General features: G+C 34.4%; 2 protein-coding genes and 1 pseudogene across 2 annotated transcripts in view; all 3 read left to right on the top strand.

Annotated features, from left to right (window-relative positions):
• The window catches only part of LOC143430926 (DDB1- and CUL4-associated factor 8), a 118,678-nt gene that overhangs the window by 80,286 nt on the left and 11,719 nt on the right, over positions 1 to 26,673 (top strand). The gene's annotated exons all lie outside the window — the stretch shown is intronic.
• Positions 10,924 to 11,556, top strand: LOC143431012 (terpene synthase pseudogene; annotated as a pseudogene).
• LOC143431011 (terpene synthase-like) lies at positions 12,487 to 13,121 on the top strand. The gene is made up of 5 exons (XM_076907498.1): positions 12,487 to 12,511; positions 12,605 to 12,643; positions 12,686 to 12,778; positions 12,863 to 13,045; positions 13,105 to 13,121. The coding sequence occupies exons 1-5, from the start codon at positions 12,487 to 12,489 to the stop codon at positions 13,119 to 13,121; spliced, it is 357 nt and encodes a 118-aa protein (XP_076763613.1).

The raw sequence follows: 26,673 nt of genomic DNA, 5'->3' as shown, positions 1-26,673 counted from the left end.
AAATGTTGTTTTTAAATTTTGAATTGACTTGGACCATCTTCAAAATTAACTGAATGCCCTATAAATGATTTAAAGCAATAAAGAATTATGAGTTTTATTATATGAAACAATAACTTTAATGAAATAATTCATGAACATCTATTAATTATTTTAGAAAGGTAATCCATTTTTACCAATACGAGTTTTTAAGATTCTTAAAATGTTCTTGAAAAAACTGAAGGGATGTATGGTAGTAGACACATAATATCTTTATGTTTTTCTTTTGTTACTGGTCTAGTGGTGGTGTATAATGGAAGTAGCTTAATATTTCCGTTTATTTTTGGTCTTCCTCTTTTAGGTGAAAGATCCAAAACGTGGAATTCAGAATCATCTAAAGAAATTTTATAAAACATTTTATAAGGTTCTTCAAGTTTTATTATTATTATTATTATTATTATTTTATTCCAAGTTATTTATCGGTTTATTATGTAGTTCAGAAACGCGTCAAAGAGGGCCACGCGCCATTTTCAAGTTATGTTTATATAATTTCTTTAAATTTTTTATTTAGACCACTTTCGTAATTAAGGCTAAATGAATTCTATATAATGTTGAAATTACAACCACCATCTAATGGTTCATTTTTGACGATATCGTAAAAGTTACATTGAATAAAATTTCGTTTAAAATAATGTGCTGTGAAAAAACTGATAAACTCATTTTTTTTTTTAATTTTGACTTAGACCACTTTCATAATTATGGGCACATATAATATTTATTATTCATGAGGCCTATGTATCTTTTGATAAAAGAATATATTTCTAATACTGATTCAAAAATCTATTTCTAATACTAAGTTTGATTTATCATTGTAGAACATCGCATGGATTAAGCGTTGGTAATTCAAGACTTCCGTTCTCGTCGACCTAAGCGTAGCAGGAATATCATACTCTGGTGTAGAAGGCACGGTATGATTATCAGTCGGCAACACTAAAATCCATTTCATCCGAGCTATATCTGCTTATTTCACGTCTCAATCTGTTATTTTCAGTTCTTAACGCTGAAATTATAGACTTGTAATCGTTGTTGCTGATAACGAGTTTCTTGTTGAGATCTCTTAAAAGTCGAATCTCAGCGTGAAAGGGTTCGATTTTCTTATTGAGATTTGTTAGAAATTGAATCTGTGCTCAAAAGAATTCGCTGAGCTCGTTGTTATCACCTCTCGACGTAGACGGCACCGCCTTCAACATGCGACCACGCTTAACAGATAAATGTTTCTTCGATGATTCATCCTCGCGATTTGCAGACAAATCACTAGCATCGCTAGCATCATTTTTAGTAGGTGTGGGAAAGTTTGTCGAAGAGGAAGTCGAAAGATTGAGTAACGGAACAGCAGGAAGACATACTTCGCGATGAAATGGAACATCGGATGTGTCAATGGCGACTTTTTTCGGTGAGTCAATCGAACGGATCCATTGTTCGATCATAACCGTGTGATTCTCGTCTTGAGGTAGTTCTCATCGACTTTGGAATAATAGTTCGAGATCAGATAAGATAACTCTTGTCACTTTTTTTGAACTGACGTGTTAAGGGGGATTTTGGGTTGGTAAATCGATCCGTCGAGGTTTCATCTTTGGGCAAACTCGTTTTTACAGGTTTTTTCTTAATTATAGTAATTGATCAACTAGTGGGTGTTTTTCAAGCCAAACGAATGGTTCGAGTGGCCTTTTAATCTGACTTTGGAAGGAGAGTATACCAAACAAAGCTTGATCTGTTAAATAGTTGAATAAAAGTGTACAGTAGTTAAACATGATATCTGCATATAAGTATATCAATTTATATAAAATTACAAAAAATAAAGATATGTAATAATTAAATATAGTATTAATGGTTATAGAAAAATAATTCTATTTTAAAGTTATTTGTTCATTTTACATTTAATTTTAAAGTGTTGTTAAATACTGCTCAAGTAAATATGGAACAGTCTGTAAGCGAAATACACGTGGTAGTTGTGATTTGAACAATCTCTCTCATCTCAACCAACTGCCACAGTACGAACATTTATGGCGTCATCTCGTGTCACCCAAGAGAAACAGTATCAACACAGTATACGCGATTCTTTTAGTTATCCCAAATAACGATCGTACGTAGTAAAATACGAAATGTAGATACTCGTGTAATTATTCCGTATATTCCATACTGAAACCATCAAATTACAAGAGAACATGATAGCCGGTGTTATAAACCCCTTCAGCCTCATACGAAAACTTCCGCAAACATTTCCATTCGCAGTCGTGTTCACCCCAATAGTCTTCTACTTAATTGGAAAATATACTTTCAAGTGAACCAATTAATACACCTAAAACAAGAAAGTAAGTCGAGAGAAGAACGACGTGTAAATATTTGTCACTTATTCAATCGCATAGGGTTGAACGTTTCAATATTTTTCACTTAGGGTGGTCAACGTTCCGATGGAAACGGAAAATATATTTTCTCGGGCACGGCAACGAGTTAGAATCTTTTTATAGCATTGCTCTGAAGTTCTTGTCGTTCCTAGTTAAAGTTAAAAAGTTAATCAACCTTAAAAGAAACTACCTAAATGGGTTTAAATATAATAAAAGGAGTTTTAGCATTCTATTATAGCAAACAAATCTATCGTCACGAACGTAGCATTTCGATTACATATATATTTTATATAGACGCGCGTTAATTTCTGTCACGCTGAAATTGCTTGTCTTTCAATAAAATTCTCAAGAACACATGGTTAAGAATTATATTGGCTGCGATGTAAAAATGACGAAGCATTGGTACATAAACACAACGGCTTATAGATTAATGCGTTCTTGGTCTAGGGTTTTATCAAGTATCAATGCACGCATTTTTGACACAAAGCTAGTTGTATTTGAAAAAATTTCCCGAATGTTATTCTGAAAGTTGGCCAACATTTTATAGAAGAGATACGAATAATAGGTAATGCAAACCATGTGTAAAGAACCTCAGCTACGTCTTTGCAAAAATTCTTGCAAGCTGTCCAAAATGATCAGTTGTCTCGAATCGGATGTAGATGTTTGACGAACCTATAAAATTCATAACGGAACGTTTTATAAAACACTGACTTCAATGTCCAAGAGATATCTCAGTCATACACACACTTATTGTAGAAAAGAATTGTATTAATATAATACAAGAATCCATATTCTGTTTCTTTTTCGAAAACTTTTTCACGACACGAAAGTGTGGTTGAAATGCATAACTAACTCCATGGTGGAAATAAACCCGACTGCAGTGCTCTGACGTTGACAATAAGAATTTCGTTTGCTTAGTCCCACGAGTGTTTACATCCCTATTTACGATGTCAATATCTTGGCCTCTTCATGCCAGCTGGTGGAAAATATGCGCAAGTGTTTTCTACTTGAACCCACCGCACCAATCTTTTAATTTCTTTCAATTTTTGCACGGCATATTATAGAAATAGCGCTTCCTACCTGTTTTTCGAACACGACGCGCAAAGTTACGGATATATATACACATACATATACTTTTAGATCATTAACAACTAATATACTTCTCTCTACTCGAATCCGTGTTTCGCAGATATGGCAAAGCAGGGTAACAGTTCCGTTTCCGTGCGTTACAAGGAAAAAGGATACGTAGTAGACAGATGTAGCAATAATTGTAGAATATCTCAGAGCTATAGAATATTTGAAGTATTTTATATTTGTCGATATTGATTATATTTAACAGATTACCAACAGCACGGTACATCGACACACTTTGTTTCGACTTAATTCAATCTCTGCCTGAATTCACAGGTTTAAATACCGGTTTTTCAGTGTTTACTAGAAAATTGAATTATTTACTTTTTCAATAATGAAAGTATTTACTAGAAAATGAAATTATAAGTAAAATGACAGCATTGGATGGTCTGCCGTTTCGAGTGTTTTGCACTTCTACTGAATTAAGAAAATCACTGTCCGCCAGAGATTTTAAAAATCTACCAACTTCGTTCAATACTATAAGAGAAACGGTTATAAACTACAGTTACAGTGTTCGCAATTCTTTGAAACACGAGTTGATACAATTAAAAGAAAATGTTGAAAAATTTAGCCTTACATTTTAAATGTAGCCTTACATTTACAGTTTAAATCTAAATTAGAAAAACATGGATTATCCCTGAAAGAAGATATTGTATCCATAATGACAGATGGAGCAACTGTTATGAAAAAGGCTGGAAAGTTGATTGGTGCAAATCAGCAATTGTGCTATGCTCATGAAATTCAATTAGGAGTAATAGACGTTTTATGTCGAAGAAATAAAGAACAAAAGAACCCAAATACTGTGGATATAGAAACTTCTGATTTCGACTTTGAAGAGAGTGAGAATGATACTGATAATGCCATTGTTGAAGAAGATATTGCTAATGGGGATGAAATATTAAGTCGTAGAGAATTGCTTTCTGTAATTAATAGAATTCCTAAATTCCTTCTGTAATTAAAAAAATGCCTTATTACAGAAATATATACTAACTGAAAATAAAACAGAATATATGTTAATATTGGATTCTAAAATACGTTAGAGCAGTTTACTCCTAATGATAGAACGATTTTTGAAGCTGAAAAATCCAATCCAAAAAGCAATTATCGTCTTAAACCTGCAAATTAATTTTTCTGATAGTGAATTCGACTTAATATCTAGAACTGTATCAGATCTACTTTCAATGAAACTGGCTGTGAAGGTATTATGTCAGAGAGATTCTAATTTATTAACAGCTAATGCGACAATAAATTTCATGTTGCAGTCACTAAAAGAATAGCATACATCACTATCTGAAGAATTATATATTACATTGAAAAATCATAATTATAATGATTTTAAAAATGAAAATGAAAAAGAAAAGAAGAGACTAACCGATTCAAATTTAATCAAGTTTTTAATAATTTTTTTTTAAATTTTTGATTCACATACCAATCCATATTCAGAAGAATTTGGTACAGTTATCGAAGATGATGATGACATTAATGTAGATGGTGAAAAGGAATTGTCTCTTGAAGAAAAATTAGAATTGGCGATAACTAGAAAGATATCAGTAAATCAAAATACAATTCAGAAATCGAAAATATCAAAAACCATGCGACGAGAAATCGACTTATTTAAAGATGAGGGATTTAGAGTACTTGGAAAAAGTAAATCGTTCATTGCTAACAATACGGTCAACTATCGTAGAAGCCGAAAGAGCGTTTCCAACAATTTTTGCTGGCAATTTTTGCACACGTTCCAGACTTAATGACAATAAAATTGATGCATTATGTTTTTTAAGATCACATTTTAAAAATTTGTAATAGTAGCACCGACTGAATAATGACATTTATACTTTTTTGTGACTTAAAGAAATAAAATGATCCTTTACTTTTTTGTGATTCTTTATATACTGATATAATTTATAAGTTGCAAATAACTTTTTGTGATATTTACTCTTTCTAATAAGGCTGACGAATAAAACAAAGAAAAACCTGCGTTTTCTTTATTTTTTTTAAATTCCAAATACCGGTATTAAAACCGGTATCCCGGTATTTAGCCAGTTGTAACTGAATGCGAACGAGACTGACTGAATGAATGCATGGCTGAGCCGTCTATTTATATACTGTCTTCGTTTCGCGATTTCTCGATTTCTCGAAACGACTTTATTTTGTGTGTGTGACGTAGCGTCGTGTCTCGTCTCGAATGCCTGAATATTCCTGACTTTTCGCTATTCGCGTTTTTCTCGTATATGTGCGGATCGTAACGGCGATACCGTTGATTTCATCCATATGCTAGAAAAAAGTACGTGTATTTGGATGGCGTGCCATTTTCCATAAAACTTATTTTAAGTTGGGCCGTATTAGTTCCATTTTCATTTTGAACAAATTTAACATAAGACACGACTCGAAAATTTTGCGGAATGGAATTAAATGAATCCTGGTGCAATTCACATGGAAATCTTGAGCATCATTGACGACGCAGCCCCCATTAGATTACTTCTTTTCGACGTTATCTGCACGCGCACTCTTGCACACATCGCATAATCCGGTACAAGTTGTTGTCCCGATTATGATCAATTTTATAGTACCAGCTACCCCTATATTTAGTATTGAAATAAAAAAAGATTAAAAAATGAAGAACATCTTTTTTCTTGATGAAACACGCTCTGGTACAACCCATGGGCTTTCGACAGCACTTCTTTTCGTATTGGCACTCGCCGTATATCCGACGTTCATATGCCAAAGGAAAGTCGAAAGATAGATCAACGAAAGATGACGTAGTATAAAGAAGAAGAATCGGCTGACAATGTCAAAAGGATGAATATTCATCACTTGCAACAACGGTGTGTTTTTCCTTCCTATTGGAGGATTTGAAAGAGTAATATTCTTCCTCAGTCAGTTTTCGCTAGTTTTTGGATATGACAATTCTCTTTGATTCAGTACAAATAGTTGAGCATTTAATAATAGCATGAAATAAGGTTTCTTTAACTATCTATTAATTTAAATAAATAATAAAATAATTAATAAACTCACTTTGCTTTGCATCAAGCATCCATGTGAACACACTACTTATTTCATCCTGTTACCAATATCGATACATAGTCAACGATACTGTCTTCACCAAAACGTAACCTATAAATATTATTATTAAAGGAAACCACGGAACAGTTTAATCCACTGTCAATCAGTTGCGCAGTTGTTATCGCGTACTTATCGTATTTTACATAATGCTACGTGTATATAAATAAAAAGAATATGAGAAAGAAGATAAAAGGATAAAAAATGGAAAGGTATTTCTGAAAAAAAATTAACCACGAAACTCGAAAGCAATGTAGTTATGCAACGTAAAAATAAGTAAAAACGGCGATTACTTTAAAAAGCAGCGAACGCGAAACGAGAATAAAATATTATTAATGTCAGAAAAACATACAATAAAGTTTCGCCCGTGACAGTTCCTGTTGTAGAAAAAAGAAGGTTGTTACATGGTTATTAAGAAGATTAAACCTTGCCATTCCCAAAGCTGTTCCAGGTTTAAGGAATAAAGTATTGTTTCCATGAAACATCGATCTTTAATTATTTTGATTCATTTGTTATCCCAAAAGCCGCTTGAATTGTCGACACTGCACAGGCATCACATAACGATATAACTGTGCTCGAAACACTGTAAGCTAATGGTATTGTACTTTGATTAACGTGTAAAAGAAAATACTACGAGTTTAGTATCGTTAGCGAGGCCGTAACATTCACAGAGTCCACAGTGTATAAACATCACGTGCAAAAGTTCCAAAAAGATATCACGTTTTCCAGTACAACGATGCTTAAAAAGTTGGAACAAATAATTTCAATTAACATTTTACTTTAAAAGTGGTTAAGATAGAAAATTATTGAACAACAGCGCAGAAAAAATTGCAATCGTTTACCAGGAAAAGTTAATCATTCGTCGATCGATGAAGGAAGTACTGATGAAAATAAGTTGGGTAGAGTTAGAGAAAAATGTGTGGAGAAATATCGAGACGCCAGGTCGCAAAATGTCTGTTAAAGAGCTATGTACCGTCCTCTCCAGAAATAGACAGGTTATTATGACACTTACTTTCTAGACAAAGTATTATATTATCTGGTATCGTACTTGTAAAATATGCCCTTTTATTATATAATAATAAGAATCTTCCAGGGTGCATTGTTACTGCATATACTGCTTATACTGAATTTATACTGTATGCTTTTGAGGTTTAATTTTAATTTTAATTTAAATTAGCAGCGAAACTAAATGTACAAAACAAATTTCGGCTGCGAGAGAAATCTAAGCCAGATAAATTTCGAAGAGTAAAGTTTTGTAAAATTTAATGTTCTTGTCGCAATTAACTCAAATCAGAAAGAAAGAATTCAGTTTTCAGTTTCAGAGTTCAGTTTCCAAACTTGAAAAATTATATTCAGAGAAGAATCTCTCATATTTTGCTGTGTAACTCTCGTGTAAAGATGTATCATTTTATTTGAAGGAAAGCCAGTGATCGAGTATTATATGTATCAATTCCCGCTAAACTTCTCGGCACGACCGAGACAATACCAATTTTTAGTGGAAATTCGTGAGGATATCTGACAGCATTCCGTCTCTCGTGAATCCGTTAAAATTCTACGAGTGATTTCTCTCTCTTCCTTTTTTTCTGTGGGAACAAAATCTCGGGAGTAAACCTTATTTGTGGATTCCCATTTTTGTCGACCGAGGAAAATTAATTTCGAAGGATTTCTGGGTGAGGTACGGTGAAAATTGTAAAATATCACCGTGGTGATTAATTGCTTATCGAATAACGATAAACAGGAAAGCGATGATCATTGTAGACCTTGAAATGAATCGGATAAGTTTACGCTGCTCCGCGACGCAATGTATAAAATACTGAAAAGTTATGCGCGTTGTAACTGTCATACAAGATAACAAGCTTCGTGATTTCCCTGAATATTCATTCGTTCCACGCTGAACTAAAAATATGTACCTATGTTTTCATTTCACTATTCAAATTATACCATAATATTTTATCACTGAATACCACTTACACATCGTAAATTAATTCATAATGCCATTCCTGTATTATTATATCTCTGACGAAGGACTCTGCATATCCAATAATCGATATAGTTAAAGTTGCAACGAAGATAGAATTAAAAGATTGCTGAAAAGCAACCAAAGTGTAATTTACATAGGGTGGTTTACGATTAGTCCTGTAGCAAAAAAAAGCATTTGCACGAAAAAAATTTATGCTTGGATAATTCTCTGAACGGAAAAATAAGGAGATACATTTTATGAACGCACTGGCATTGGTTTCAACACTGGTTAAATCGGATAATTTTTATTTATTTTTCAGTCCTCAAAATATGTTCAAACATCCTTCCATGTAAAACACTTTAACTGGTACGAATCGATTTCGCCTTTATAGGTTAGGAATTAAGAAATTAATTAATTGTAAGTTTACGATAGCTTCGAAATCTTATTACCAACGTCACACAATACCCTTTGAAGAGAATAATGGTGAAAACGTTTCTCAGATTAGCAAATTTACTTTTTTCTTATCTTCGTGGCACGAAAAAAATTGTCACAACTGTTCCGACCGACAGAACAATAAAACGTGGAGTCTACGAAGGCCTCGTTTATTACGTGTTCGCGATGAAAAGGCTATTTTTCAAAATAACATGTGCACAATTAATTTCGACATTGTCAATGGCCATCGCGTGTAGTTTTACGCGTGTTCTTGTTAAGATTCGATCCAATATGTACATGCAGTGAGATGTCGAACCGTGAACCGTGCACGAACTGGGAGTGGACTGCAATCAAGTTGAGAGCTGTCTTGCAAACAGTAACGAAGGGGCGAACATTACCATCAATCGCTGGTTTGAACACTTCCACATGGTTAAGAAGTGCCAAGCAGTTAGAACAAGCTTTCAAATATTTAAGTTGGCGGATAGCGTCGCGAGCAACCCCAATCAGATATCTATAATATCAAACATCAAATATCTTTACATAAAACTTACATAAAAGTAAATATCTACACGTGTAGAACTACTTTATTCCGTTTTTATGTAATTTGTAATTTGTGTACAAGTTGTATTTACAAGTGAGCTAGGTCGCAGAATTGTAGAAAGAACGTTATACTAAGCGTAATTCTGCTATACGCATATTACGAAGAAATTAATTTGCAAGCGTGAAAAAGTATAGTTATCAACCATTTATGAATATTTTATTGATTTACGACGTTATTATACGTATGTACTTCTTAATAATTCACTATGAAAAACGTTAGTAACAGTAACTGTTTCTTCTGTAAAAAAGTATATCGCATATCGTGTAAACGACGAGGTCTTCTGCAACATAAATCAAATCATCTCGTCTGATTTTAAGAGTTTACGTTTTTCCGCAGTCCCCTTAGGAAATTAAAAATATAAATGTCACGTAACCAGGATGTTATCGAAACGAATGCGACGGTGTGCTATAAAATGATGATACCCTTTCCCCAAGTGTCATTTTAGATTCCTAGTGAGTCGAGTGTTAGTGCCTGGTTTTTTTATATCTAAGAATATAAGACACGTGCTGACGACTTTAATCGTATCTGGAACACATCATTAAGACTTAAGGGACTTAAAAGTGAACAGGAGGGTCGTTTTTTTCTTACGAAACACTTTTTATGCGCCTCTGCGCAAGGTGTCCAAAACTTAACGAGCAGTACTTAGGAGATGATACCTGAGGTGACCTTAAACAACTCTCTTTCTCTCTTGTTTACACACGTATAGGATCTTAATGTTGGCTGTGGCAAGTCTGTCCTGTAAATTGTTAGGCTCGAACAAGTAAGTCGATTTATTGAATCAGGCAAAGTTATTATTATATTGTGCAAAACTTCTATTAACTCATTTTCCATTCGAGTAGAAATACAGTGTTTAGTGAAGTTTCTTAATTTTTAAATAGTATTTTAATTCAATGAGTATTTTCAATTTCGTTCTGTGTGAAAAATGTATAAAGTGTGCTTAGAGTAAGAAATGTTTCTTTTTCCGCTGTTTACTTTGAACAACGACTAAACTGGTCATATTGTTCCGCTAATAATTTGGAAACAAAGTCGCAACCAAAACTTGTTGGCAATGGTGAAAGCCTCTTAAGCCATTATTTACACTCTTTTTTATAATATCTCGAAAACTTCTATACGTATCTAAGCCTAAAAAAGAAAATACGAGTGCTGGTACATGTTAGATAAACTTCTCAATCTAAAGAAGTCGATTTGCCACAGTACGAATTTTAACGGGACAAATATTGCTAATTTATGTAACATTTTCAGTCACTGTGCTTCAAAAAGTGCTTCAAAATCTGACAGCCAAATGTCCAGAAGAACGAATCTTCTAAACCATTTATTTTCATGAAAAATGACTGAAGACACAAATTGAGATGAAGAAAATGTCACAGATTCAACCCTCAACTGTATCTGCGATTATTCGTCTAGCAAGGAACGCGAATAACGAGGAGGAAGAGGTCAAATTGTGCTTAATTATGAATCCATCTTGAGAATTTCAAATACGTGTAAACCTCTTTTTATAGATATTAATGAAAGCATATAACTATATTGCTCAAGGGCCTGGATCTAAAAAGATGTTAACTGCCAAATTACCAGAAATTCTTAATTATTGGTTTAAAATACCGCAAGATAAGCTAAATATTATCAAAGATATTGCACGGCAAACTGAGATTGGATCCTTATTGTAAGTTTTCTAAGTCCCGCTGTTTGCCGCATACTCATTGTAATCGCAGAATTTTTCAATACATCGAATGAGTAACGAAGGATTTATTTGATCATTTGATGTTATTTTCAGAATTGATGATATTCAAGATAATTCGATTACGAGGGACGGGTTACCTGTAGCGCATAATGTTTACGGTATAGGAAGTGCATCAAATTCTGCGTTCTATGTCCTGTCAATTACTCTGAGACGGGTGATCCAGTTAAATCATCCAGAGGTGAAAATAAAATGTTCGAATAACATTAAGTTTTCGGACATATCTTATAAAAAGCAATCTAATTTTAAACTATAAGCTTAAAAAGGAAAATGAAAATATGAGACATACATTTATAGACGTGATTCTCTGGTTGGGTAGAACATTTTATCTATTTTATCATGCTTTTGGTTGGAATCAAATATTGTAAGAGACGCTGCTTATATGTATTATCTGTCATCAGGACTCTTCTTGCATATGCAGGCTCAGCGATATTTATTACGATCAGCACGACCGCCTATTTCCAATTTCATCCAAATTTTCGTACGATCTGGAAATATTATATTTCCTTTTTCTGCACTCTGTCCTAAATTCTGTCAATGTCTGTTCCTGCTTGTTCACTTTTATTTGATATGTTTTTATTCTCTTCAATGCTCGTACTGACCATATTTTTTCAAATTCGATTTCCTCTAAAATAAACTCAAATTGTTAAATAGGATATATCAGTAAAGACGATTTTTGTAGTTCTAACCCAATGAAATTTAAAATGCGCCAGTTTGACGCATTTAGCTCGTAAACTTAGTCCTAGTGTTAACTACTTATTACATTTCAAGTTTATTACATTTCAAATTTGTTAATACGGATCAAAATTAATATACAGGCTGTACGAATATTCTCAGAACAATTCACGCAGATTACCAGAGGCCAGGGTATAGAGCTTTATTGGAAGGACAATTATATTTGTCCAACCGAGACAGAGTTTAAAGTGATGGCGATACAGAGTAAGTCTTTAACTAGAAACCTCAATTAACTTCGTAATTTATTCAATTCGTAATTATTTCAATTTCTCTATGTAGAAAACGCTGTTTTTTATATGATCGCAAGACTAATGTCACTATTCTCTGACTATAAAGGGGATGTTACAAACTTGATTGGATTGCTAACGTTATATTTTCAGATTCGTAACGATTACTATAATTTTTTTGTAGAGGAGGTAAATCTTAAAGTTCGATCCGTGCAACGATCCGCATGAATTTTGTCGGTGCATTCGCTGGTTAAAATTTGAATTAAATTTATATTTATTTCTCACTCGTACCTTTTTGTTTTATTAATTCTTGTAATGCAACATTTTATGATTATCTTTTAGCTAGAGAATACATCGACGCGATTTTCATAGAATTCTGTAGTCTCATAGAATACAGTATTAATGAATTTTTATAGTATGCAGAAAGTAAAGGTTACGATGACCTTACCGAAGGATATTTCAACTTTCTCATTGTACACGCCATTCAAACAGGTCCTGCAGGCGATGAGGTAATGAGTATCCTTTATTCAAATTAGTAAAAAAAGGAAAGGAAACGAGTACTTTTTTGTGAAATATGATTCCTCAATTATTGGCATAAAGATATTATTAAACAAAAAACTAAAGACATCGAGCTGAAGCGTTATTGTGTTAGCTTATTAAAAAAGTATGGAACATACGCTTATACAAGAAGTGTACTCGAGGAAGTGGATAAACAGATAAGGGAAGTAATGGAACATTTAGGTGGAAATCCTTTGTTCGATAAGCTGTTAGACGACCTACACAGTTGGAAGCACGGGAGTGCTTATTAGCAACACAGTAGGAAATATGCACTTTAATTCTAGATTATTTGTTGGTATAAGGGATGTTACAATGCTGTAATACACGTAATATTTAACACAATAATTGGAGACTTCCGATTCTTATGCTTTAAAAACCAAAAAAATAATTGTGTTAAATACCTCCGGCAAATTGGAAGAAAATAAATAGTTAGTTGCAAGATATTATTAATTTTAATGTAACTTTTCTTCACTAGTGGATAAAAGTTGAATAATATTTAATTTTATAACAGAGAACTCTACATATGTGTTTATATTTCGCGGGAAATTAATATTTTCCATGGACTTAAATTAACATAAATGGACTTGGGTCACTTTCAAACTAAACGATACATACTCAAACTGGATAAGAGTGTTAACACTGGAATGACTAAAGCATGCCTAGAATTGTCTTACTTCATTTAAACCTGGCTCTTAAAACAAGTTCCTGGGCCCCCTTTTCCTGTTCATCCTACTTCCATTTTGTAATACATTTCATTTTCGCTATCGTCGACCAATTTTACCCAAGAGTCAGGCAATTGTACACAGATTCCATCTTCAGTGCAGATTGTCAGCACTTTGGGGCCCCATCAATTACATGAATTTATTATCCTACACATTGTCCAATTTCGAGTTTCTGTCCTCAACGGACGAAATCGTACTTAACTCGCAACTGAATGCCTAAAAATAGCCTCTCTACGGTTATAAAGACCAGGAGCCTAGTGATCATTGACAAGCTCATATATCGTACATATATTGCGATATATGCAGATCGTGCCCTACATTTTCCACCTCCCCAGATACCATATACTTCGCACGCGGACAACCTTGGACGCACGCAGTAGATCTGGAGTTTTCATTGACCAATTAGGTGGTGAAGCTGTTTGAATTTTGTCTCGCCCTTTGAATTTTGGTTTCTTTTATTCCTGATAAGCAATTGTCGGTCGAATAGCATGCAGAGCATTACGGTCTCCGCTAGCCCGCACCACCTGACCGCTGTCGAGTCGTTCTGATATATCATATCAGCTGCAACAAATCTCTTTTAACACAAATTAACAAACGTACGACAAAATTGAACATCTCCTTTGCATATGGTATCGATTGTATTAATCGCAATTTTTGTACAACAAATTCTGTTTTTAATTCTTTAAGTACACCATTCCGGGTTGACTAAGACATAATTCGCACACGTATACTGCCAACTCGCTATATTACGCGACTTAAATGTAAAAAGGAAGAATGGTGCGGATGTAATCGGGTTTTGTTCTCTACCATTTTACGCGCTACGAGATTGCACGTATCGTAATCTAAGAAGACCTCCCGTCGATTTTTAATTAACTTTTCGATGACTTTCAATGTGGCGCTTTCAAGAGTCTTGAATTTGAGATTGAAGAGACAACTTGACTATACGAATTTTTCGGATCAATTATTTCTTTACCGTCATCGTCGTCGTCGTCGTCATCATTTGCTGACAACTATTTCTTAGACATAAATTATAATTTTTTGCTAATTTTTTGCTAAGCGATAAAAATTTTTTAAGTCGAATCTACTTAAAAGTAACTGAATCATCGTGCATCGCGCGATCTTTATCTGCATTTCAGTGATCGTAATTTTAGAAGCCCCTGGAACTAAAACATGGATTATAAAGATGAAAGACTATCACTGTAATTATCATTATTTGTATGGAAATAATCAAATATTTTCAGAGATAATACAAATGTAATTACAGAACAAAATGTAGCTACAGAAAAAGTAGAACTATCTAGGTGTGCGAAATTGTATTTCATAATTTTTTGTTATAATTTTATATACAATTTTATAGTTCTATAATATATATCTCTTTTGTTGTAGTAATATATATGCAGAAGGCCCTATAAGAATTGAAAAATTTTTCATTATATTTTCTCTTGTTTATCTTGTATAATATTTATGTTCTTATATTTTTATAGTCATAGTAACATGTGTATTTTATATTTTTTCGATTTTTGCTTTCTTTCCTTGTTTTTCAGTGTATTAGAAATAATAGATTTATTATTTTTATTAAATTTGGATTAACTAAACGTAAAAATAAGTTGGGCAGATAGAGAGTAAAAAAATGCAAGTGAGATTGAAATCCAGGTGGCACCGCGATTTGGATTCTTCTGTCGCGCATGCGCACTCAATTTTATGGTACACCGACATCAAAGGTGCCGACAGAGAGTTTCGCTACTGTATACTGTGCTAGCACAGTGCTTAGAGTTCCACCCGGTGTCATTGGCGCTACAATCGCTGGTTGTCTGGGAAGGACTTCCACAGCATTTATAGGAAAAATGCTGTGAATTTTGAAAAAAAAAAAGAAAATTGTAATGAGTGGGATAATAAACAAACATATCGTACCTGTTTTTCAAAGGCGAAGAAGAAATTCTATTTTATTAGCAGGCAGAAAAATAGAATACAAAGCGTAGCAGCAGCAACTAACCTCTGCACTGCAGGGCACGTGGCCTGGAGTGTAGAAAAAGAAACCATGGTGATTTCCCCAGAGGAAACAGCATGGACCGTGGTTACAAACCGAAAAAATGGCAATTCCAAGCAAGAAGGAACCCTGAAGAGAAGAATGAGCATCGAATCGCAGAGCTTGGAATACGATCAAAAAACTGAAAAAAGAAGGCCAATGGAGGAGAAGCAATCTAAGCAGATTGCAAACACTGCAGACCTCCAATTGTATCCAGCAAGTCATACCGGACCAGCATATGTGGCAATTAAGTGCCAAAACACAATTCAGAAATCAATTTTTGTTGGTCATGGCAAAAATTATAAGCGAAGCTAAATGTGGAGCAGAAGAATTGATACCCTCCAGCAAAAATCTTGCAGAAGTAAAATTTAAAACCGGAGAAAAACAAACGAGTTCTTCCAGAAGTACATCCTGGGGAAGAACAATATACAGGCATTTATACCGAACTATCGAAAGGGAAGAAAAGGCATCATCAAGGGCTATGACAGCAAATACTCTCTGGAAGATATTATAAGATTCGCAGAATCTCCATGTCCGATTAAGTTTGCCAGAAGGTTAAACAGAAAGATCCTGAACCACGAGAATGGCAAACCTGAATAGGTTCCAAGCAACTCGGTAGTTCTTAGTTTCGAAGGAATGACCCTATCAAATTCTATTAAAATTTATAGACTATACAACTTCAGATTTGAAACATATATGGAACCTATAAGGATATGCTTCAACTGCTACAAATTTGAACATATAGCCAAAAGCTGTAGAAGTCCAAAAATTTGTAGGAAATGTGAAAATAACAGCAATAGATCTCAGCAATAGATCAAACCTGGTAGAAGGACAAATAAGAAAATACATGAGCAAACATGGGGACGATCCTATTAATATTCCAAGACGCAACACAAAAAAAGTCCTGACAATGGTCTGCTGGGACAAGCTAAGACCTTTGGTAGAAGAACTGGAGTGTCATCTCAAGCTACCAGTTTGCGAAGCAGAATACGTAATTCCACTTACACCAACGATAATAGTGAACACGGAAATAGGAAGAAACATGCAAAATTCAATGGCACCGAATCTCGAATTCAGCAATATCATCATATATATACAGACAGTTCAAAAAGCGAGCAGGCAATCTCTACTGGAGCAGCTTGCATCTGCCCTCAACTGAATACACACAAGCAGAAATACCAGCCATCATAATGGCCATCAATCTAGCAATCCAGAACCGGACACAACATTATATAATCCGGACAGACTCACTCAGTACAGTAGAGGCTCTCAATAACAATGACTCTCAGACAAACTCTGACCATAGAATAATTAGAATCAAAACGCTTATCCACAAATACCACGGGCTCAGAAATATAGGCTCTATACAAATATATTGGCTACCATCCCACCTAGGCATTGAGGGTAACGAAATGGCAGACAGTGCAGCGAGAGAGGCAACAAGGCAGCATCCAGATCAACATAACAAAATAAACCACTCAGATCTATATCCACAACTTCAAACAAAAATGTGGCAAGACTCAGTAAACACCTTGGTCTAAGGAATCGACAACCAAAGGAAAGGAATGCTTCCAAAAATGCTATGAGACTCGAAGAATGCCGTGGTTCCATGGTATACATCTCCCAATACAACATATAACCTGGATATCTAGGTATCGGACTAATCATTATAACTTTGCAGGATCCCTTAGTAGAGTAGAAATTATAAAAAATAGTAAATGCTCCTGCGACCACCCAAAAGAGGATCTAAACCATGTGCTATGGCAATGTCCGTTATACCAAAAAGAGCGAAAATCATGATGGAAAAACTAGAAAGAAAAGGTTTCAAAGGAGTAAACAGGGTAGAGCTATGCAATACTAGCAGAAAACATACTAACACTTAACATCATCACAGACTTCGTAAAGAAAAACACCTTGAAAATATAAAATACAACCACAAAACACAGACACATAGTCATAAAAGTACGCATCCACCAGAAATAGGAGATGATAACAAGATTAAACAATGTATATGTAAGATAGATAAGATTAAGTAAGATAGTAGCATAAGTTAATCCCTTCATAAGACTGAAACTCCAAAGAAGGAGAGTAGGTGATAAGGACACACACGAACAGTACAAACACACTTATACTCTAGGAAATTAAAAATACCAAAAGTACAAAAAACTAACTAAAAATAAGTAGAGTAAGTGCAAGTGATAAGTCTGAATATAGAAATAGGAAATAATGTAAGCTTAAAGGTGCCCCCAAGTAGAAAGTAAAAAAGGCCATAGGGACCAAAATGTATGGTTTTTCTTTGATAAAAAGAAAAAAAGAGGAAAAATCCTAGCGCAGAGAAGTTTGCAAACTATATTAATGAATCTACGAACGAACACACTGTTGTAACCAATGATGAAAACGTAGACTCGACCACTCTGATCCTTTAGATTTTATTCGATCCTATTCTGGAAGCGAAGACGATGAGGATGTCGATTGGCGTGAGATACACTATTTAATAACATCATCTGCGAAATGTAGGCCACTTTTAACGCTTTTTGTTAACTTTGGAGCAGTATCTATAAATCAGAGAATTCATTTATTGATATCTCTTTTGCTATTGCAAACATTATTATAATGTGAACTGCAATTTTAATAATTGATACAGTGACGCCAGCTACGAGCAATCTCGCAGTGTTTCATTTTTTATCTTTTTAATGAAAATTACTGTAAATGCCATTGCAATATTATATCTGTATCTTAATATTATTATATTTAACCACCATTGTAATTAATCCACCAAACACTTACACAACGTGTCGATGCTCCATTCTTGAATCTGCAAGATCTAACAATATCGCGTACCAAATTTAACGATTTCTGTGTAGCTAATCGATTACAAGATTAAATATCGTACTTCGATGCTAAGGGTTCCAATGTTCTATTCAAATTCTTGAATGTTCGCATTGTAGGACACCAGTGTTGTAGTTTCTAATTGCAATCCTTCTTTTTTTGGATTAGATAGATAGATGTGATTCAAGGTCTGTGGTTTGAAAAGTGGCTCTCACAGTCTGTTCCATATTTACTTGACCAGTATTTAATAACACTTTGAAGTTAAATTTAAAACGAACAAATAACCTTAAAATAGAATTATTTTTCTATAATCATCAATACTTATATGCAGATATGTTTAACTACTGTACACTTTTATTCAACTATTTAACAGATTAAGTTTTGCTTGGTGTACTCTCTTTTTAAAGTCAGATTAAAAGGCCACTCGAATCATTCGTTTGGCCTGAAAAACACCCATTTGTTGATCAATTACTATAATTAAGAAAAAATCTGTTAAAACAAGTTTGTCCAAAGATGAAAAAAAGTCGTTCGAACCGTTTTCTTGCTCAGAAAAGATAAATGTGAGCGAGTGTGTGTGGAAATGAATGGCAAACATAAAAGACAGAAACACGAGTGAGTTGATAAGCGAGTGTGAGAAATGAATGTAAGTTCATTAGAAGTAGAGAAGATTAGATTAATTCGAAATAGAAAAGATTAGATTACTTCGTTTTAAATCACAGCTCCTATATTTATAAGCATAATTTTTGCTCGTATGGTAATATTAGATAAGACGAAATAATAATCATGTGGAGTGGCATTCAACAGGGTGGGGAAGATTGTGACCTTTTGCAGCTCGCTGGTTATCTAATCACACCAGTATAAAGAAAGACTTTTTAATAGGAGCATGAAATTCCTGAACGTCGAATCGACCAGTAATTTCTTTGTGTGAATACCATTTTCGTTCATTAAACTTCCTTATTCCGCTTTTTTTGTTTATAGAGTAATTGGGGGTCCTTTAAACCACTGGTCATTCATCCGAGTTCAAAATCTCTTAAAAGTGCTAAGAAGTGAGCCGTTTATTTTGAAAGTGACCTAACTCCATTTTTCAACTTTTTGACGGTTACCATGGTTACGTGTACAACTTTATGTTATATATCAGTGAAGCATCTCAGGTTGCTTATATTCAAAGCAAATACAATAAATTTTTCACACATAAGTTTTCGGAGTTAATTAGATAACTGAGCCGCGTAGTTTGAAAGTGGCCCAACTCCATTTATACGTCTTACTTCAACATATTTACTATTGATAATGTCGGAAAGCAGTGACGAAGGTAATTCCAATTAATAATTTTATTGTAAATGAAATGAGACAGGAAGATTTTGTATCGACAAAATTATTAGAAGACGCAATTTTTAAAAGGGTAAAGAATTCTGATGGAGAATCAGTAAACTGGTTAAGAATATGTTGGATGCGTTTTGTCAGAAATGAACCATATAAAATTTTCTATAAAACATCGATGAATGAGAATGAAAATTTCAAAGTCCTGAATTTATTACCACGTCGGGGTAGACCAAGAAAGTTCGTAAATATTGTATCGACACCATTGTATAAAAATATTAGACAAATTACAACAGCAAAATTTAAGGACATAATTGACCTATTACGATACATATCACCAGAACATCATGATTTTTTGAAATCCCTTTCACACGCACAAAATGTAGACGAATAGTAAATTGTTTTGTAATAAATTTATGTTTGTAATTTCCTATGTTCTGTAATAAATTAAAAAATGTTTTGAATCGCATAAATTATGTTTCCGAAGTGTTTTCAACATATATAAAATAAATTCAGTAATGTTTTTTTTTCAATTTGAAACATCTTAAATTATGTTGAATGGACTTGGGCACCTTCAAATTTTATAATGAACCTGGCTGTTAATTTGAAAGTGGCCCAACTCCATTGTTGATAAGAAAACGCACGTTATTTACTTAATAATTGCCACTATTTTAACAGGAACTTTAAATATAACATCTTTAGATACGCTTAAGCAGTATAAATCATTAGTATCCTATACGTATATTTTTAAATTCATTGAAACGCAAAACTTTAAATATCTCGATTTGAAGATAAATGGAGTTAGGCCACTTTCAAAATAAGCGGCTCAAGTTTCGAGTTTTGTGTTTAATGCAGTTCAGTGGATCGCGTTCTGGCGATTGCCAATGAAACGATAACTTTTCATGTGGGCCGTTTATTTTGTAAGTGTTGTAAGTCCTTTTTTAAACAAAAAATGAGATATGATGTAATTTATGCTTTATTTAGTGTAAACTTTTTGTTTATAACTAGTTAGTATTTAATATCTTAAAAAATGTCAATTCTTTGTTGTATCACGATGCCAAGCCTATTAGATTCGAAAAATATAAGGATACACAGCAGCTTATATGCCTCATGTGCATCATGAATATTTCAAAATAATACCAATAACTAATAAAAAATTCTTCTTATCTTTCATAATAAAAAATGCTAATCCTATTTTAATTCTTGTTATTATTTATAAACAAAGTTGGATTAATATGAGATATATTTTAACTGATATTTGTTATTTGAAAATTGAGATTAAATGATATTTACAATTGACTAATTATGAAAGTGATGCGAGTCCATTTTCAGCCTGGAAATTGTCAATTATTTTAGTTAAATTCGCATAAAAGAAATTTATATAATCAAATTACATATTGATAAATTAGTACAAACATTCCCAGACTTCAGTTAATTAACCTGTATCTTTTAATTGTCAGATCTGCTAACATTCAATTTTCTCGAAGCAAAAGAAAATGGACTTGCACTACTTTCAAAATAAACTGTTCAATTATTTTGAGACCATGGAATTTCTGGTTTTCGGTATTAGAATTTCACTTCTCTGCTTATTATGCGAGAAAACCCTTTGGTTGATCTATATTTTCGTTGCTGAATTGTCCCTTAATGTTATCTCTAACTACGGTGGAGCAAATTTCTTTGGTAGTATTTTATTTGCAAATAATATTTTACATAGTTTCGAACATTTACGCATGTATTTCATTTTTATTATATCTCGCTGTCTATAAACTAAAATTGTAATTTAATAACTTTATAAACAATTACTCAATTAATAACGAGTATGCGAAATCCACTGGGATTTATGAATAATTTTTGTAAATGTATAATCTTCCACTGTTAGAGATTGTAAACAAAGTACTGTTCTCTTGTTCAAAATCTCCCTTCTTCATGTGTCATTTGTTGGCGACAAGAAAAAAAAACTTGTATAGTTCTAAATACAGAACACTTATTTTATTCTGCTCTCTTAGCTAAACTCTGTTTTCTCTTCACCAAAAGGTTATTTCTAATATCTCAGTTACAACATAGTATTTAATATACGTACAATGTTATAGTAAATGTATTAGTAAACTAAAAGTATCGCGATGGTCATTGTTTATTGTGTTGAATAACAAAGCAATCACGTGGAGTTTTGCATGTTCAAATTTATTTTAATAAATGTAAAAATTTTACAGGATACGAAACTAAAGCTACATTGTGTCGTTACAACGTTTCCATCATTGCGAGCGACATGATATTCAGCATTTGAGATCATTTCTTAGATCACGTTATGTTACGCATGTATTTCATAAATATCGCGTTAAGGAGTATCGTAGCAACAGAAAAAAGTTTGTATTCTATTTATAACAGTTATTTTGGGAATAGTAACTGGCGTTCTCAGTAACTCGCACGGCTCGTTGCTGTTGCTTGTTCCAAACAATGAATCATCGCACGAAGAAATATTATTTATCAGCGGAAGCCTTCGTCCGGTGTTAGTCAAGGCCGATTATGCTTCGATGATGACAAAAAATAGGAGTATTATCTAGACTGATAAACACATAAAGACATTTTAAACTTACAAATACATTTATTAAAACCGAAAGAATTAGTTAGAACTCGATACGTGGGATATTAAAACGAGCTATAATTGTATTATTACAATTCAGAAAAGTTCCAAATTTCCCATTCATGGATTCGGTTAGTCAAATGAGCGGTTCGAGCATATAAAATGATCCGTTCAGCATGGGTACTAAATTGAAATTGCTTTTTCTAAACGAATACCCAGACAACCAGCGATTGTAGCGCCAATGGCACCGGGTGGAACTCTAAGCACTGTGCTAGCACGGTGCTGCCTCTCAGTTCTCGTAACAGCACAGGGCTAGCACTGGAGCGACACTGCGTGTCACGGCACTATCAAAGCACGGCGATATAGCAGAAGGCCAACACGGCGTGCCAATGACACTATCAGCTCACCATAGTGACACGCGTGCCAGTGGCGTGGGCTAATATATACCAATGAAGAAGCTGTTTGCATAAACATTATAAACGAATATTGAAAATGACTAAATTAAGCAATTTATTTATTTTGATTCTAAAATGACATGAAAGAAAGATAGAAAAACTTCTTTTTATTATTTTCTATAAACTATAACTCAATACAGCGATTTTTTTTAGAAAAGACGTTAATTACTTTATCATAAAAATACATACTTATTTTATAAATATTTTTTTCAACACATCGTTAAAAATTCATGCAACAGAGGGTTATATTATTTTTAATAATTCCTACAAACGATAAAACCATGTACCACAAGAATACATGTACCAAAGGAAAACAAATAATTACGTTCAATATTTTCACCTGAAAATTGTGATACGCTAGTAAAGTAAACGTAACTTAATTAGTTCAACATTTTATAAGTAAATGTATCATTTATTACATTTCCTTAAACAATATGCTGCCATCGTACTTAATACTCTCTATTGGCATGAATTTTCCTGACGAATTGAAAAAATATATATGGCTCTCTCTATAAGTGGCAAACAACTACCAAAACGTCTGTCAGTACTCGTATGCGGATATCTAAACTCTGACGTATTTAATTTGTACGGAATAACAGGTGGTTCCCCATTAACAAATGTGACGTCTACGCCAATGCAGAAAAATTTTTGAATGGAACGATGACACGCGTGTCACGCTGGTGGTGGCGCAGTGTCATTCGCACGCGTGCTACGCTGGTGACTAGAACGTGCTGCCACTGCGTGCCGGCATTTTAGCTAACAAGTGCGGACGTAGATGACTACGGATCTGCTGACACTCCTCGGAAGTGTCGCTACAGTGCCGGTATGGTGTCGCCACCATCTTATCTTGTGTTGTCTGGGTATGCACTCATATTGTCTATACACGGTAAAATATTAGGCTAATGTCAAATGATAAGCTGTTGCAGTTGGCAATATTACTAATTACAAATTTTATGCCTGTCAACCTGGTAATTGCGAATATTCTCGAATATTCAAAAATTAATGCAAAAGAGTAGATTAATGTATGTACGCGAGTGCGTAAAAAAACATTGTAATGACCGCTAGTTGTAGTTTTGTTAAATAAATCGTTATATCGTTACTATACTGAAAAAGATTTACGCCTTGAATTTTAATTCTTAACTACGCATACCAGCTCTTCTTTCTCTTAACGATACAAGTCGTTCCGATGGAAAGTCGCCCTTCCACTATTTGGACGCTGTGATATGTCACGGTAGAGACGTTGCACTAAGATAATTGTCAACCATAGTTATGAAATACATGCGCAACATAATGTGATCTGAGAAGTGATCTTAGACGCTCAATATCATATCGCTTGGCACGATGGAAAAGTCGTAACGACACAATGTAGTTTCAGTCTAATAACTTCTAAAGTTTTTAAATTTATCAAAATAAATTCCGAGATGCAACAATCCAGGTGTACTTTTACATACTAAGACTTTGTTATTTCTGAATTATTATTGTTCACTTATTGATTTGTGTATGAAAGTAATAAAAAATACTATTTAAAATGACGACGTCGTGCTTAATTAAAGGAAATACAGAAATTAAAAAGAAACCAGCGACGATAGGATTCAAACTTAAGACGTGTGGACGTTACCTAGACACGAAGCACAGTATTTATAGATAATATGTGTATATACATATATGTATATATATCCTTGCATCCGTATAGTATACTCTACGCACGTGCTCAAGACAAGGATAACAATTCTTTATGCAATTTTTTCTTTTTAATCCTCCATCGCATTCACTTATATGATACTTTCACTGCTAGCCTGGCCGATTCTTATATGTCAATGTACGCGCTGTTTTTGATAGTCCCCCTTTCGGTTCATTCCTGGGCACCACAAAAAGTCAACTAATTAGTTTAATATTTATATCAAAAAGAAAAACTAAAGTGAAAAAGCCGACGAGAGCTTAAACAAGCTAAACAACTCTGCAAAATAAAAACACAAGCTAAATTCGATTAAGCGTTTATATAATTTGTAAATAATGTAACGCTACCTAATATACCTAAGAAACGCAATTTAAAAAAAACATAAAAGAAATTCTTTTATGTCTAATGTTTATGTACAGTACTTGAGGAAAACGTACCGATTAGTCCTTGATAACTCCGCTTAGTTTGATTTCCGAAGGGTGAGGACATACTTGAAGGCAGTTAAAAACATGGAAAGTAAAGAGCGAAATACAGCCCTTAAACCGAAAATGGCCGTCAAACTCGCGGTAAGGCAAGCGGATATTACCTACGCGTGAAAGTGTCGACGGGCATAGTCGCAGCACGTGCTCCTTTAAAAGCGAAGAACATTTTCGGGAAATAATAAAAAAGCAGTGATACAGTGACAAAGTGCGCCGTAATAAATAAGGATGCGGAACACACCCTGCAAAATAGTGCAGCAAAGATGGAGCAAGCACCGCAACACAGGACCAGAGTCCACATTATACCGTCATCGAGAGCCAAAGAGGTTCTCGAACACATCAAACTGGCCACCGGAAAGGACGCGCAACCACAGAGGCAGCTGTGAAAAAGCACAGATATCTAGACAAAAATGGAGACAGAGGAAGTCACAGTTAACGTCTCAACCTCCAACTCGTTCGCGCTGCTGAGTCAACCGGCAAAACCACAACAGCAGAAACTGCGACAGGACGGCCAACAAATTAAAATGTGCAAATTGCAATAGTGCACATGTGGCTAGTTATCGCCAGTGCCCAGCGCGACCACCACCAGCAGGTAGCAGAGGTCTACCATAATGCTCCCTAAAACCGCACACCCATACAGACCCATGAAATATAACACTCAGGAAATACGCAAACACACGAAATCCAACACATACTAACAAAACATGACATAGACATTGCCATAATTACCGAGACACACCTCACACCAAAAACCAAACTCCATTTCCCCGGGTACACTGTTCACAGACACGATCGACCCACTAAAGGGGGTGATGTACTAACTTTAATCAAAAACCACAAAGAACATCGCCCAGTCCCAATGCTGAAATCAAAACATACCTCAATAGAAACCTTAGCCATTCAAACAGACTACACAATCACTACATCACAATAGTTGGAATACACAATCCCCCACATAACAAAATCGCCACACAAAACATCGCAACACTGCTTCACAACGGCCCCACTATAATTGTAGGAGATTTCAACGCCAAACATAGGTTTTGGCGCTGCCAGTCCCAAAATCACAGCGGCAAAAGCTATTTGAATTGGCATCGAGCAGAAATATTCATATACGCGGACCGTCTGAACCAACTTACCAACCCACAATCTCCAACTGAACTCCCAACACACTAGATTTCCTTATCACAGACAAAACCAACGCAGTTTACAACCCCCACACCATCACGGCTGACTCCTCTGATCACCTCTCAGTCATCTTCGACCTCCCAGCCAATCCTCCTCCACTGGCCCCTCGCGTTGCACAGCTCGAGAAATACCAAAACCATATACCAAACGCCAAACAGAAAGTCACCACAACAGATGACATCAAATTTGAAATAGATAACATTAACAAAATCATCACACACGCAGCGACACAGACAATTCCACACAAACACCGCACCACACGACAGAGTCATCCACCCCCACACATAACACGAACGATCCGACTAAAAAATAAAACCCGAGCACTCTGGCAAAAGTACCGGTCGCCAATCCTGAAGCACATACAAAACACACTCACCAGACACGTACAATGCGCGCTAACAAGTTCGAGAAACGCCCTGTGTGATAATAAACTAAGAAAACTGAACCTAAAAGACAATACATATTGGAAAACAGTAAAATTCTTCAACACGGGAAATCACCACACAACCACACCCCTAGTCACAAAAAACACTACCAGTTACACAGACGAAGAAAACTCAGAAACATTGGCAGCATAC

The sequence above is a fragment of the Xylocopa sonorina genome, chromosome 16 (assembly GCF_050948175.1).
Source record: "Xylocopa sonorina isolate GNS202 chromosome 16, iyXylSono1_principal, whole genome shotgun sequence".
NCBI classification, from domain to species: domain Eukaryota; kingdom Metazoa; phylum Arthropoda; class Insecta; order Hymenoptera; family Apidae; genus Xylocopa; species Xylocopa sonorina.
This window is presented reverse-complemented; position numbering and strand designations above follow the sequence as displayed.

Bases quoted from the DNA above. Each gene is read 5' to 3' on its own strand.
- LOC143431011 (XM_076907498.1), top strand. From the start codon at position 12,487: ATGAATTTTGTCGGTGCATTCGCTG. The intron at 12,512-12,604 runs GTTAAAATTTGA...ATTATCTTTTAG, and splicing joins TTTTGTCGGTGCATTCGCTG to CTAGAGAATACATCGACGCG. The intron at 12,779-12,862 runs GTATCCTTTATT...ATTGGCATAAAG, and splicing joins TGCAGGCGATGAGGTAATGA to ATATTATTAAACAAAAAACT.